General features: G+C 55.7%; 1 protein-coding gene across 49 annotated transcripts in view; it reads left to right on the top strand.

The window, feature by feature from the left end:
- The window catches only part of LOC122393517 (1-phosphatidylinositol 4,5-bisphosphate phosphodiesterase delta-4-like), a 43,745-nt gene extending 30,633 nt beyond the window's left edge, over positions 1-13,112 (top strand). For 23 of the 49 annotated variants that reach the window (XM_043389626.1, XM_043389620.1, XM_043389616.1 and 20 more), the window contains 7 exons: positions 64-215; positions 535-668; positions 1,485-1,629; positions 9,622-9,843; positions 11,003-11,163; positions 11,508-11,657; positions 11,975-13,112. In XM_043389626.1, coding sequence (XP_043245561.1) covers positions 64-215; positions 535-668; positions 1,485-1,629; positions 9,622-9,843; positions 11,003-11,163; positions 11,508-11,657; positions 11,975-12,063 — 1,053 coding nt within the window. In that variant the 3' untranslated portion in view covers positions 12,064-13,112. The remainder of the gene's footprint in view (positions 1-63; positions 216-534; positions 669-1,484; positions 1,630-9,621; positions 9,844-11,002; positions 11,164-11,507; positions 11,658-11,974) is intronic. The other 26 variants (XM_043389655.1, XM_043389649.1, XM_043389646.1 and 23 more) reach the window with 2 other exon arrangements.
- Positions 13,113-13,331: the final 219 nt, after the last annotated feature.

Below are 13,331 nucleotides of genomic sequence, written 5' to 3'. Positions count from 1 at the left end.
CATATGGTGTGTGCTCCGAAACCCCATGTTGAGTTATTTTTACCAACTTCCCATCACCCACAGCACGACAAGAAAAAGAAGAAGAAAATGATCGCTCCGGCGCTCTCTGTGCTGGTCAACTACATCAAGGCGGTGCACTTCCACTCGTTCGAACAGTCGCAGCTGGCCGGAAAGTGGTGGACCATGAGCTCCTTCGGCGAGAGCAAGGCCTTGGGGTAGGTGTGTCGTGTGCGGCGGCGCTGGCAGCGCAAGGATGGCTGTTCGGTGCATAGCGGCACGGCGCGGGTATTCTTTACGCTGAAGCATGGACTACTGCATTGCTGATATGGAGTAGTCTATGGCTGAAGTTAATGGGCATAGTATTTGGCATCCAAAATCACACACGTAACTTAGTTATTTTCTCGTCCCTTTTAATGTGCGTCATATAATTATCTGTGCGACGCCCGTGAACATTGTCTCTGCCTCGCGCTAAGGAATGTTTTTTTACGCTCTGTTGTCGCTCTCTGCTGACCGCTGGTGTGTCGTGTGCTCCAGGTTCGTGGCCGATCACGCGGCGGAACTGGTCGAGTACAACAAACACCAGCTGAGCAGGATCTATCCGAGCGGCAAACGGCAGGACTCGAGCAACCTGAACCCGGTGGCCTTCTGGAACACGGGCTGCCAAATCGGTGAGCTTTGGAGTATTTTTGGCTTGGGATTGCCGTTGTCCAGATGGACGACTGGATTCGTTGGATTCCAGACCAGAGACATAATGCGTTCTAAGCCCTCCCCGCGGCCTACACGCCGTGCATCAAAACATCGCACAGTCTTACCCATGCTCCTGTCCAAGGTATCCACTGGTCTATTGTTAGCTCCGATCGCGTCACTCACCCAGCCCTGTCGGCTGTCATCCCTATAAATTCCGGCCCGCCACCTGCACGGTCTCAATCTCAGCCCCTTTGCCGTTCGTCCCATCACTCAGTAACAGTCCTCACTCCTCTGTTCCATCTCGGACCCCGCCCCAGCCGTCACCCGGTCCCAGCCGGCTCCGATCCCCCTCCAGGGAGTATTTCACGGCGGGCAGCTCGATGACACTGATCTATGAGATGGAGCCGGTTGACCGCAGCCAAGAGGAACACACTTCCCCTCGTATTTCATCCGGGGCCGTTATTGATGTGGCTCTGTCGTCTTCAGTGGCGATGGCGTTGAAATGTGTCAGGACTGATTTTGTGGGGGCGACTGATTTATTTTATGGACTGAATACTTGGATATTGACATTTATCGGTCATCATGCACTCGTGAATGTGTTTTATTTACGAGGCACTTATGCTCGAAGATGTCCACATTATTTCATCATATTTCCGGCACAGTTTTCAGACTGGCTAATCGGAAGTGCGTGGCGTTACTCTTTAACGCTATGTCTAACAGTGAAATAATCGAATACAGTGCGTCAAAGATCATTTTTTCTATCCTCTGGGCTCGCCTCACCCTACCTCTCTCCCCAGTCGCGCTCAACTACCAGACGCCTGGTAAGCCGACCAGCTACAACCAGGGTATGTTTCGGCGGAACGGTGGCTGCGGTTACGTGCTGAAACCGGCCATGCTGCGCTCAGTGGATCGGTTTGACCCGACCGCCGACCCGGGAGACATGTGAGTATCGCCCTTTGGGCACTCGTAGGCGGTAAACAGCCGCCATATTTCCAGCTGCCATTGTAATGAATTCAACACACACAAACGATCTTCTCTTGCTTTCCCTTCTATTCCGTTCAAACCGAGTTCAAACGAGAACGAACGAGCGAATAACGAAACAGGCAACGAGACACGTGCCAGGGAACGAATGAAGCGAATGATTACTTATGCGGCGCACAGCGAAGCTTCTCGAGACTTTACGACACGAGGCGAGACTACGATCAGCTGATCGCCCGCGCACCGCACACTGCGACGAGCGCACTTAGTACTTAGCGCCCGCCCGACGGGGAAATAATTAACAACATCTTCCCCCCTGTTGGAGTAGGCAACCCCTGTTGGATACATGCCACTCCAACCCAAGTACACTCGATATGCAACACAGCTTATCACTAAACGATCACTAACTATGATCACTGATACACACGAACACAGTCACAGAGCTCGATCGCGCGCGCCCTACCTACCTACACCTCTAGATCATGGAGCCTCTGTACGGCTCTTGTACGGACACCCTTGGCCGTACGGAGGTCCACCGCACGCACAACCCCGTCAGACCCCGGGTGTAGCCGGGTAACCACGCCCAGCGGCCACATCAGCCTGGGAACGTTATCCCCTCTGATCAGAGCTACTGATCCGACCTTCAACTGTCCCTGCTGACGGAACTTACGGACCGTCACCGGAAGCTGCCGCAAATACTCTGCCGACCAGATGTCCCAGAACCGATCCAGACGCTCTCTCCGGAGCCTGGCACGAATCGAGAGCGAGTCACGTGACACTCCGGTCGGCTGCTCCACCGGCTCGGACTGGAATCCCGAGGCACGTCCGATCAGGAAGTGACTGGGTGTGAGCGGAGACGACGAGTCAGCGTCATCACCAGAGTACATGAGAGGACGCGAATTGACACACGATTCGATTTCTAGCAACAAAGTCTCGAGCTCTGTCTTACCCAGGCAGCGCCTGCCAAGGGACTTCTTTAGTCCCGACTTGACCGTCCGAACGAGACGCTCCCACCAGCCACCCCACCAAGGCGACTGTGGAGCGATGTACCGCCAAACAGGAGCGAGGTGACCGAGCTGAGCCTGAAGGTAGCTGTCTGCACCCTTCAGAGTGGCGGCATTGTCCGAAAATATCTCTGACGGCATCCCTCTCCGAGCTGCGAACCGCCTCAGAGCCAAGAGAAAGTCAGAGAGCGACATCGAATCCATCAGCTCTAAATGGACAGCACGAGTTACTGCACACGTGAACAGACAGATGTACAGTTTTTTACGGGGCTGGTCGAGACAAAACACCGGCCCAGCAAAGTCGAGCCCCGTCACAGCGAATGGCGGAGCCTGCGTCACTCGCGATCGGGGCAGAGGCGCCACAGGCGCGTTGCAGGACCGAGCGTCCTGCTTCTGGCACGAGACACACTGACGTTTCACCCTTTTCGCGAGCCGTCTGACACCGAGCATACGCACCTGAATGGCAGCGCGCCGCCGACGCGTGCGACGCGAGGGCGGCCGACCTCCGAGACGACGTACAGCGCCGTCACGACGCCACAGCGCCCCCCCCTCTGGAACCAACTCAGACAGCTCACCGGAAGGTCGTGGGGGCTCGGCGAGAGGCTCCTCCGGACGGTAGCTAACGGATACGTCCGCGGCGCCATAGAACACGCGGCGGCGGCGTGGCTGCCTGCGGCTGCGACAACGCATCTCGGCGTCTTGGAAGTGGAGATGTTGGCGGCGGCACGCACCATCACCGGCTGTCCGATCTCCACCCCGAGACACGCTGTGAGAGCAGAGGCGGGCGTCGTGCCGATGGCGGCGAGGAGGGATGCGCTGGCAGCACGCCTGCTGGCGAAAGCGCACTCTCTACCGCCGGAGGATCCGCTGCACGCCGTAGCAGTAGCGGCCCCCGTGCCGCGTCTCAAGTCCGTGACCGGATGGAGAGACCGCGGGAGAGCGGTGTGGGACCGCGCGGGCGTGGAGTCGCCCGTCGAAGCTCGCCTAGCCACGAGACCGCCCCCGTGGACAGCGACGGAAAACGTGTCGATCCGCCTGGACGTCGGCCCGCTCCCGGTCGGAGCGACCGCGTCGATGAGGAGAAGCGCTGCGGAGGCGTGCTTGGGAGCGCTCCCCCAGTGTGCGACGTGGGCTTGGACCGACGGGTCGGCGACCGGCGGAGTGACGGATGGCGGCGCCGGGGTCCTCATCGAGCACCCAGACGGAACGACTGAAGTTCTGCGAGAGGCGGCGGGGAAAATATGCTCTAGCTACCGGGCTGAGATGGTGGCGCTGAAGACGGCAGTACAACATCTCCTGGAGCACCCACCCCTCGAGCAGGATATAATCATATGCTCCGACTCACAGGCGTCACTTGCGACGCTGAGGGGAGGACCAGCGGCCCAGACGTCCCCTCTAGGTGCCGCCATCTGGGAGCACATGGCGGCACTGGTGGCTGATGGGGACCGAAGAGTCCACCTGCAATGGGTGCCGTCCCACTGCGAGCTGGAAGGAAATGAGCGGGTGGACGCCATCGCCAAGGAAGCCGCCGCCCTCCCACAGCAGGGAGTCCCGGTCGACGTCCGCACAGTGTACCGTGCGGCGTCCCGGATCGCCAGAAAGGAGGCGACCAACAACTGGCCGGACGGCTGGTACAGGCGGCTGATGGACGGCCACCTACCCGCACCGCTACCCAGCACTACACCACGCGAGGTGGCGGTTGATGTGCACCAACTGCGCGCTGGTCACTGGTCGGGATCTGCGCAGTACCTGCATCGGATCGGCAGGAACCCCGGCCGGGACTGCGCACAGTGTAACTCGCTGGCGTGCCGGGCGGCCGGCTGCCGCTGCTGTGGCGAGGGGGAGGCGGACACGCCAGAACACATCCTGCTACGCTGCCCAGCACTGATGCGACTACGCCTACGACACCTAGGCAACATATACCCGAGGGAGGAGGAGGTCCGGAGCAGCGGCGTGGTGGCGGCCCTGGGGGCCGCCGCCAGGTACCTCCAGAGCCGGGAGGCTACGTAGCGACCGCTACGTGGGGAGTCAACAACAACAACAACAGCCGTCTGACACCAACGATCCAAAACGAGCCTCTTAAAGCAGTGACCAGAGTCGGAACTCCGGCATGCTTCATCAGCAAGTGTTGCTCACGCACGAGAAGCTCACACACATGACAGCTCGGAAGCAGCACAGGATGAACCTCATCATCAGACAGGTCTGCCAACTGCAGCCTGGTTCTCACTCGAACAAGTCCGTCGTCACCCACAAAGGGGTTCAGACGGCACAGCGGTGAACCCTTGGGGACAGGCCGTCCCGACTGTAAAGCTCTCACCTCCTCAGGGTAGGCGTCCCGCTGTGTCAGCGCCCATAGCTGTCGCCTGGCCTCCGAGAGTTCCTCAGACGTCAGCTCACCTCGGAGACAGCTCGCAGTAGACTGTCTCGTCCTCCGACCGCGCGTCCCACTAGCGCGGCGCGCATTGTAGATGAAACGCCGCACCCAGCCAAGCACTCGCACAGCACGTGAAAGAGAGCTGTACCGCTCGAAGTCCAGCGGGCTCTCTGTAACAGACAATGTCGTGGTGAGAGCAACTGCGACCTCCTCGGCAGCTGCTTCAGAGTCAGCTCTGTCGGGTGCGTTTGGCTCGTCAGATACGACAGGCCGTCCAGCTTGCTCAGACAGCCAGACCGGGCCCGACCTCCACAGACGAGAGGTCACCAACTCCTGTGCAGACAGCCCCCTGGTGGTCAGGTCTGCGGGGTTATCAGCACTGGGCACATGCGACCAGCTCGACGGGCTAGTCAGCGCCTGAATTTCTTCGACTCGATTTGCCACAAACTGTTTCCACTTCCGTGGACTGGCTCTGATCCATGCTAAGGCTATCATCGAGTCACTCCAGCAGAGGCACGGAGTGACGTCAGACAGGCGGAGTGCCTTCCTCACAAAGACAACCAGCCGAGCAGCGAGCATACAACCCAGCAGCTCCAATCTCGGCAGACTTATCTGCTTGAGAGGAGCGACACGACCCTTCGCCATGACCAGCGACACAGTGTACGCACCATCGGGCTGGAGAACGCGGAGGTAGACTGCCGCACCATACCCTTTGGGTGAGGCGTCGCTGAAGGCGTGAAGTTCGACGGCATCTGAGCTCTGCCACGCCCTCTCCGAGTAGCGGCGCGGAAAGTGGAGGTCCTTTAGGATCTCCAGGCCCTCCAGCCACAGGCCGAAGACCTCAGCGCTCTCAGCAGGCAGAGGGTCATCCCACTGCAGCCCCATCTGCCACAGTTCCTGGAACAGGCATTTAGACGTCATCACAAACGGCGTGAGAAATCCCATCGGATCGAAGAGACGAGCCATAACACTCAGCACGACTCTCTTTGTCGGCACAATATTCGATGGGAGCGTCACACCCTGGAAGGAGAAAACATCCTCGTTTGGAAGCCACGTGACTCCCAACACCTTCACGCTCTCTCCCTCTCCACTGATTGAGGCAGAGTGTGCCTTGTCAAAGAGCACACAGCTGTTCGACTGACACTTGGTCAGTGCCATGCCAGCTTCTGTCATCACGGATTGTGCCTGAGACAACAAAGCCCTGGCCTCCTCCTCTGAGTTGGCTCCCGACAAGAAATCGTCCACGTAGAAATTCTCCCTCATCTCGGTAATGAGTGGGGAGTCCGGGTACTGCGACAAGTGGTAACGAATGGTCGCGTTCAGTAGGAACGGCGAGCTACACACTCCGAACATCACCCTCTGGGACCGCATCACTCGCGTCTGATCCCCACACGCCCACAAAAACCTGTGAGAGTCCTGGTCCTCTCTGCTCAGTCTAATCTGAAGAAACGCCTTTGTCACATCTGCGGTAACCGCGACAGGCCATCGTCTAAATCTAAGGAGTACCTCGACTAAGTTCGGCAGCAAACAAGGCCCTACATCTAAACAGTCATTTAGTGACACACCGTTTGGTCCGCGCGCAGAAGCATCGAAAACAGGTCTAACCTTCGTCGTTGTACTGCTCTCTCTGACCACAGGCCTATGTGGCAGATAGAAAGTCGGGTACGGACTAACTAGCTCCTCTGCAGGAACCTCGACAACAATCCCTGCGTCCTCCATCTCACGGAGAGCGGCATTGTACCTCTCTCGCAGGTCGGGCTCCTTGTCCAGTTTACGAACCAGTCCAGACAAGCGCGCCTCAGCTGCCTCTCGGTTGTCCATGAGGTCGGAGGCGGCACCCTCCTTCCACGGCAGCTTCACCTCGTACCGGCCATCCACCATGCGCACAGAGTCGTCAAAGTCAGTCAGGACAGTCGAATCAGTGCTTTCATCCTGACTAATACCTATACCCTCGAGAGACCACAGATTCCTCACCACTGACTCATGCAGATCCCCCAGTGTGAGCAGTTGGCAGCCCACTGTGCAGCCGCTTCCCTGCACCAGACCCGACAGAACCCACCCGAACACGCTCAGCTGGGCCACAAGCCCCCCAGCGTTCTGCACTCGACCTGGAACTGTCAGTGCCCAGAACTGATCCAAACCTATCAGTATGTCCACAGACACCTGGCGGTCAGAACCATAGCTGTCCGCCAGCTCCAAACCACTGAAGAATTCCAGTACATGAAGGGGAACCTTCGGTCGCTGTAGCGGCGCACACAAAATGGGAACCTCCATCGCGGTCACCTGGTGCATGGCAGAACCAGTAGTCATTGCCCCTGTCAGCCTAAGTTCGTACACATCACGGCTACAGGCACCAGATTTTCCACCCCCAAACGCCACATAAGAACTATCTTGGGAACCCACCCACTTGGCTCCTACTTTCCGCACTAGGGATGAGCTCACATAGCTCTTGTCCGAGCCACTGTCAAAAAGAACAGTGGCCTCCACAGGCCCATTGGAGCCGTGTACCACCACACATGCTGTGGGCAGCACGGTACACTCCTTCCCCAGAACACATGACAGAGAGGCTCCTATCGCCACTGCATCCTTGGCCCCCACACTGTCAGCTTGAGCCTTATCACAGTTCACAGGGGTAGCGACACCATGTTCTCTGAAGCACACAAGTTTATGATGCCTCCCTTGGCACACTGAACACCGAGCAGAACAAGTTTTGGCAACATGACCTCTTTTCAAGCAAATGAAACAAAGGCCAGCGGCCTTTATCCGCTGATGGCGGTCACTCACGGTCATTGAGTCCATGCTGGAACACTTCCCTGCTGGGTGTGGTCCTGCACAGAAGCCGCAGCTTTCGGCCACAGCCTGAAGAGCAGCTGCTGACGGCTGGCGTCTCTTGAAGCGCTGCAGCCTCTGCTCCTTTTGAGATGGTCCAGCGTCCGGACCAGCCAGAGCTCCAGACCGCTCACGGCGGTCCACCTCCTTCGACAGGAACTCCAGCAGGTAGCTGAGGTCAGCCTCCTTTCCTGCTCCTTCTCTTGCCCACTCAAGTCGAACACCAGCAGGCAGCTTGGACAAGATCAGTGGGGTGAGGAACAGTCCATACTTGTCCCCACCATAACCAAGTCCTTCGAGACTGCGGACATGCACTAGCAGCTTATCCTGCAGCCTTCTCAGGTCAGAACAGTCAGCACTTCCAAATGCCAAGAGACTTTGAACATGTGCAAACACTATCTGTTCTGTTCTTCCGAATCGTGCTTTCAGAAGCTCACAGGCAACTGAATAATTTGCACTGGTCAGGGGTAAGCCTTCGATACATCGCTTGGCATCACCAGATAGCAGAGATCTCAGGTACGTTAGCTTTGATATCTCAGGGAGATCAGAGTTGTGCACAGAGGCCGTGAATGACTCCCAAAACTCAGGCCAAGAAGTCACATTACCTGAGAATCTGGGAAGATCCAGTTTCGGCAGCTTGATACACTGGCTCAGCTGAGAGCAATCACTCTGCGGTGGTGCAGCTTGGCCCAACCCAGTCAGACGTAGGCGGGCCGCTCTGTCTTTCACCGCCACACAGCTGTCTCTGAACTCACCAGCAGCTACAATGTCATCTTGCAACTCTGCCTCACCGAGTTCGAGCTCAACTGCCTCCTGCGCTGCGTCCCAACTGTCAAGCCTCTTTTGAAGCTCACTCACTGCTCGCTCGACAACAAACAAATCTGGCTCCTTGTCATCCAGCAAGCTCTGGAGCTTGGTAACCTCCCTCTGTAGCCAGCTTCTACAAGAGGCTCTGGAGCGTTTGAGCTTGACGAGGTCCGCCATAATCAGTCACAAAAAAATCAACAAAACGAACGATCTTCGGCAGTTCAATGATCTTCCCCGTGTTTCGGCACCATGTAATGAATTCAACACACACAAACGATCTTCTCTTGCTTTCCCTTCTATTCCGTTCAAACCGAGTTCAAACGAGAACGAACGAGCGAATAACGAAACAGGCAACGAGACACGTGCCAGGGAACGAATGAAGCGAATGATTTATGCGGCGCACAGCGAAGCTTCTCGAGACTTTACGACACGAGGCGAGACTACGATCAGCTGATCGCCCGCGCACCGCACACTGCGACGAGCGCACTTAGTACTTAGCGCCCGCCCGACGGGGAAATAATTAACAACAGCCATGGCTAACACTAGATCTTCACCTCTACACTTAGATTTAGGCGATTCGTTGAACCATTGGGCGAGTGGTTTTATTATGTGAATGAATGGAACAGTTACTATGTAGTATCTTGTCACACTTGACAGTAGATATGAACGTTTTGGCTCATAGAGTAGCCAGTAGCCACTCAAGCCAGGTTGGTGGATGGTGGTATGCGCCTCCGCTGTAGTTGGTATGACTGGATCAATGGACGGCACCTATCTCTCAGCCAGTGTGCTCCGCTTGTGAGCGGTGCTGGTGCCGCGTGTAACGGCTGTGTGACTGGTGGCGGCTCCTAGTTACTGTGACTGATGACGGTCCTTACTAACCATGGCTGGCACGATTGGTGACGGCTGTTCTAGTGTTTGACGATGTGACTAACACCCCTGCAGCCAACTGGAGGAGACGGAGACAGACACGGGGCCGTCCCCGGCCGAGCCCGAGCCCGCCGTCTCACCGCCGCCGCCAGAGCCGAGGTCCGTGGCCTGTGTGCGTGCTGCGGGCACTCCCAGCTGCGGCACTCCTGAGTGCTCCTGCTCCTGTCTCCTGACCACACTGCGGCCCTGGGCGCGCCGCAGCCCCAGCAGCCTGTCCTGGTACCTGCCCCTCAGCCGGTCAGTCCTGGTACATATCCTGTCCTGGTATACCTGCCCTTCAGCCGGTCAGTCCTGGTATCTATCCAGTCCTGGTGGATAATGTCCTGGTACCTGCCCATCAGCCGGTCAGTCCTGGTATCTATCCAGTCCTGGTGGATAATGTCCTGGTACCTGCCCCTCAGCCGGTCAGTCCTGGTATCTATCCAGTCCTGGTGGATAATGTCCTGGTACCTGCCCCTCAGCCGGTCAGTCCTGGTATCCTCCCTTCTTTCTATATATTTCCTTGTCTCCCCCATTCTATGTTTCTTTTCTTACCGCAGCTCACCTCTTCCTCGTCTCCCCACGTCTTGGTGTTTCAACACTGGCTTCTTCTCTTCTCGCCACTTTTCTCGTCTCATCTCTCTTTTCCTCCTCTCCTTTTTGTTATTTCCTTGCACTTCCTTACCCTTCTATCTTGACCGCTACCTCTCTCAGCGCTACGGGTCGGTCTGCTGAAGCTGTGTGGCGTCTCGATCTGCGAACCGTGCTTGGTGGCTTTTCATCGCCGGCGCTTGCTCAACAGTTACACTATACGACCGAGCTTAGATGTGATGTCGCATTGCATTGTGTGTGGTGTCCGCGCACTGTTTGCTGTGTCTTGAACACTGGTATTGTTTGGCTTTTGTTTGCAGCATATTTGTTGAAGTTTCCTTGCCGCCAAATTCTTTTTTTTTTTTGTCTGATCTTATCTATCTGTTTTATGTCGATCTGTGGGCGTATTGCTCATTAGTGTAAATGCTATTGTTATGTTCGTGGGCATATCCATGTCGTTGGGATGTCGCTTTGGGTAAAATGTTTGCCTGGCACAGATACTGAGTGAAATGACGACTGGATTACAGGAGTATTAGTTTATGTGTTATTCACTTTGGCATTGTTTTGCACTTCCCATATTATTTTGGCTCTTTTTCTATGCCTTATAAGTTGATGAAGTTGAAGCCAAACAATATTTGTTAGAAAGTACGTTTTATGCTACCATGACGTCTGCCCCTGAGGACGTGAAGATTGCTGTCTGACTCGTTCTTATTGATCTCCGACCCCGGTATGTGTTAACTCTAATTCCGTGATTCATATCTGCTCTCCCTCAGACTCCTGCGTTTACCACCTGTTCCGACTAACCTCTGTCCGACCTATGCGTCAGGTTCCGGCAAACCCTGAAGCTACGGATCATCAGCGGCGCCTACATCCCCAAGCCGGCCGGCAGCAGTCTGGACGATATCATCGACCCCTACGTTAACGTCTACGTCACCGGCCACCCGGCCGACGAGAACAAGCTGAAGACGGCCGTCGTCAAAAACAACGGTACGGCTTTCAGAGGGGATGACTGTGCTCTGCCTGGGCATCAGTGGTTCGTGTTTGAGGCAGCATTTAGGCTTCATCAGGCTCGCAGGATACTGTGACGCCTGCCTTCTAATTTGATAGTCTCTGGCACCAGACTCCAGAGCTTTGTATGGGGTCTGAGGTCTGTGATTCTGTTTCTGTGTGTGAGCCATGGGTGAGAGGTATGCCATCTCTGCCTGAGGACTTAAGCATGACTGTCTCTGGATTATGTGTCATTAACCTGACAGGTGTCTAAGGTCTGGCCTGTGTCCCGCCTTCTGTTAGTCGCAAGCTAACCACTGACGAACTCCGTGTCTTCCCGGCAGGCTTCAACCCGGTGTGGGACGAGCTGCTGACGATCCCCGTGCGTATGCCCGACTTTTGTCTGCTGGACCTGGTGGTGCGCGACCACAGCACCACGGGCTCCAACTACATCCTGGGTCACTACTGCATACACTTCGACGACCTCATGCCAGGTGAGCGAGGGAGAACGGACTCGGCTTCCTTGCTGTACACATACAGACACAGGGCGAGGCCCATAGACACTCGTCTTACAGCGGCTGGTAGTGCCGATCACATTCACAGCTGCCGTTGTAAAGCCCACAGAAATGGTAGGTTAGAAACCACCACTAATTTTTATCGCAAACGACACGCTCAAAGGCTTAGTAGCGTATAACATTTCAAACAATGTGTTTATCCCACTGCTCCCGTTATTGCCGTCCGTGCCGCTGTGGGCGTTCGCGACTGTGACTGAATAGAGAGGTATCTCACCACGCCATCCCCTACCCATCAGGTTACCGGTACGTGCCTCTGGAGGACATGGAGGGCAACTCGCTCAGTCCCGCCTCCCTGTTCGTCCACGTCGAGTTCTCGCACCAGTGAGCGGCCGGCCCGTCGGTGAGGGAATCTGTCTGCTTCTGGGGTTCCCTTAGGCACTGCGATCGGTCCGTCTTTGACTGTGTGCGTCTGGCTCCGTCTGGCTTCCTGGGACTCCGGTCGGTCTGTTGATGGGGCACGCATGGCTCTAGGAACTACGTTTTATAGGGCATGTGACAATGGCCCAGCTGCTCCTTACGTACTCATTGGCACAACTGGTCGCACAAGTCGATCACCGTATTGCTCTCACGGTGCTTAGGTCTGAGAAGGCAGAGACGCCGGAGTGGGGTAGTGGAAAGAAGACAGTGAACCATGGGCAGTATGCAGTGAACGCTGGACAACCGTGGATGGTGACCTTTGTGATTATGGAACTTGGTAGAAGCCCGATGAATGTGAGCATAGGCGGTTTCGCCCGTCAGTGAAGAGTCCAATTATCGAGGGCGTAATCAGCCGAAGAAACTGATAATATTGGTGCTGTTGTGCTCTCTGAACCGCTGTATGACGTGTTCGTAGACTGAAGATTGTGTGTTTGTAGATGCAGTGACGGTACTCTGTCTCTTAACCGTCCGATATTGCGGTAAAACGGCGGCCTCTACTCTGGCCCGGTCTCACAATGGTGCTCGCACAAGGGTTTTAATCAAATGATGATTATCGAACAATCGAACCATGCTTTGGAGATTTCTTACTATCGGTAGCTTAGCGACCTGTTATGTGTGTTGTTATATGACGTGACATGACTCTAGTATTTCAGTTCGAGCGACTGCGATGGTGTCTGTGCTTTGGGGGCGCCCTGGATATTTGAGCTGGGACTGTTGTTATGATCGCGCCGCGATGTTGCCTTGATTTGCCTGTGGTTGGCCGGCGGTTGACGTCGGTACAGTTGCCACTCTGTGTCTTTGAGCCGCCGCGGTCAGTGCGGCCCCAGAGACTCAGAACTGTGACTGTGACCGTCCATAAAGATCACAGAGGTATTACGGACAGACAGCACAAGAAACTAGAGCTATTTTACAGTGAAACGACTCCGACACCGAATGCAATACATTCCTGAAATGACACTGCTTTGGTTATCGCTGGAAGGGACCAGTGTGGATCTGTCGGATAAAGATGGACTGTTTTAGAAATGAAATGTTTTGTATTTGAACAGTTCAAAAGTTACGCTTTCGATATCTTGTACTGTGTTTATGCTGATCGTATTGAATGGTTTCCGTCGTCCCTGACAGGTGGGGGCTGAACACATCTGAATACCGTATCCTCTTGGCTCGGCTCTCATCTGT

This window comes from Amphibalanus amphitrite, unplaced genomic scaffold (assembly GCF_019059575.1).
Source record: "Amphibalanus amphitrite isolate SeventyFive unplaced genomic scaffold, NRLGWU_Aamphi_draft 000539F_arrow, whole genome shotgun sequence".
NCBI classification, from domain to species: domain Eukaryota; kingdom Metazoa; phylum Arthropoda; class Thecostraca; order Balanomorpha; family Balanidae; genus Amphibalanus; species Amphibalanus amphitrite.
The sequence above is the reverse complement of the archived record's forward strand: the minus strand, read 5'-3'. Positions and strand labels throughout refer to the sequence as shown.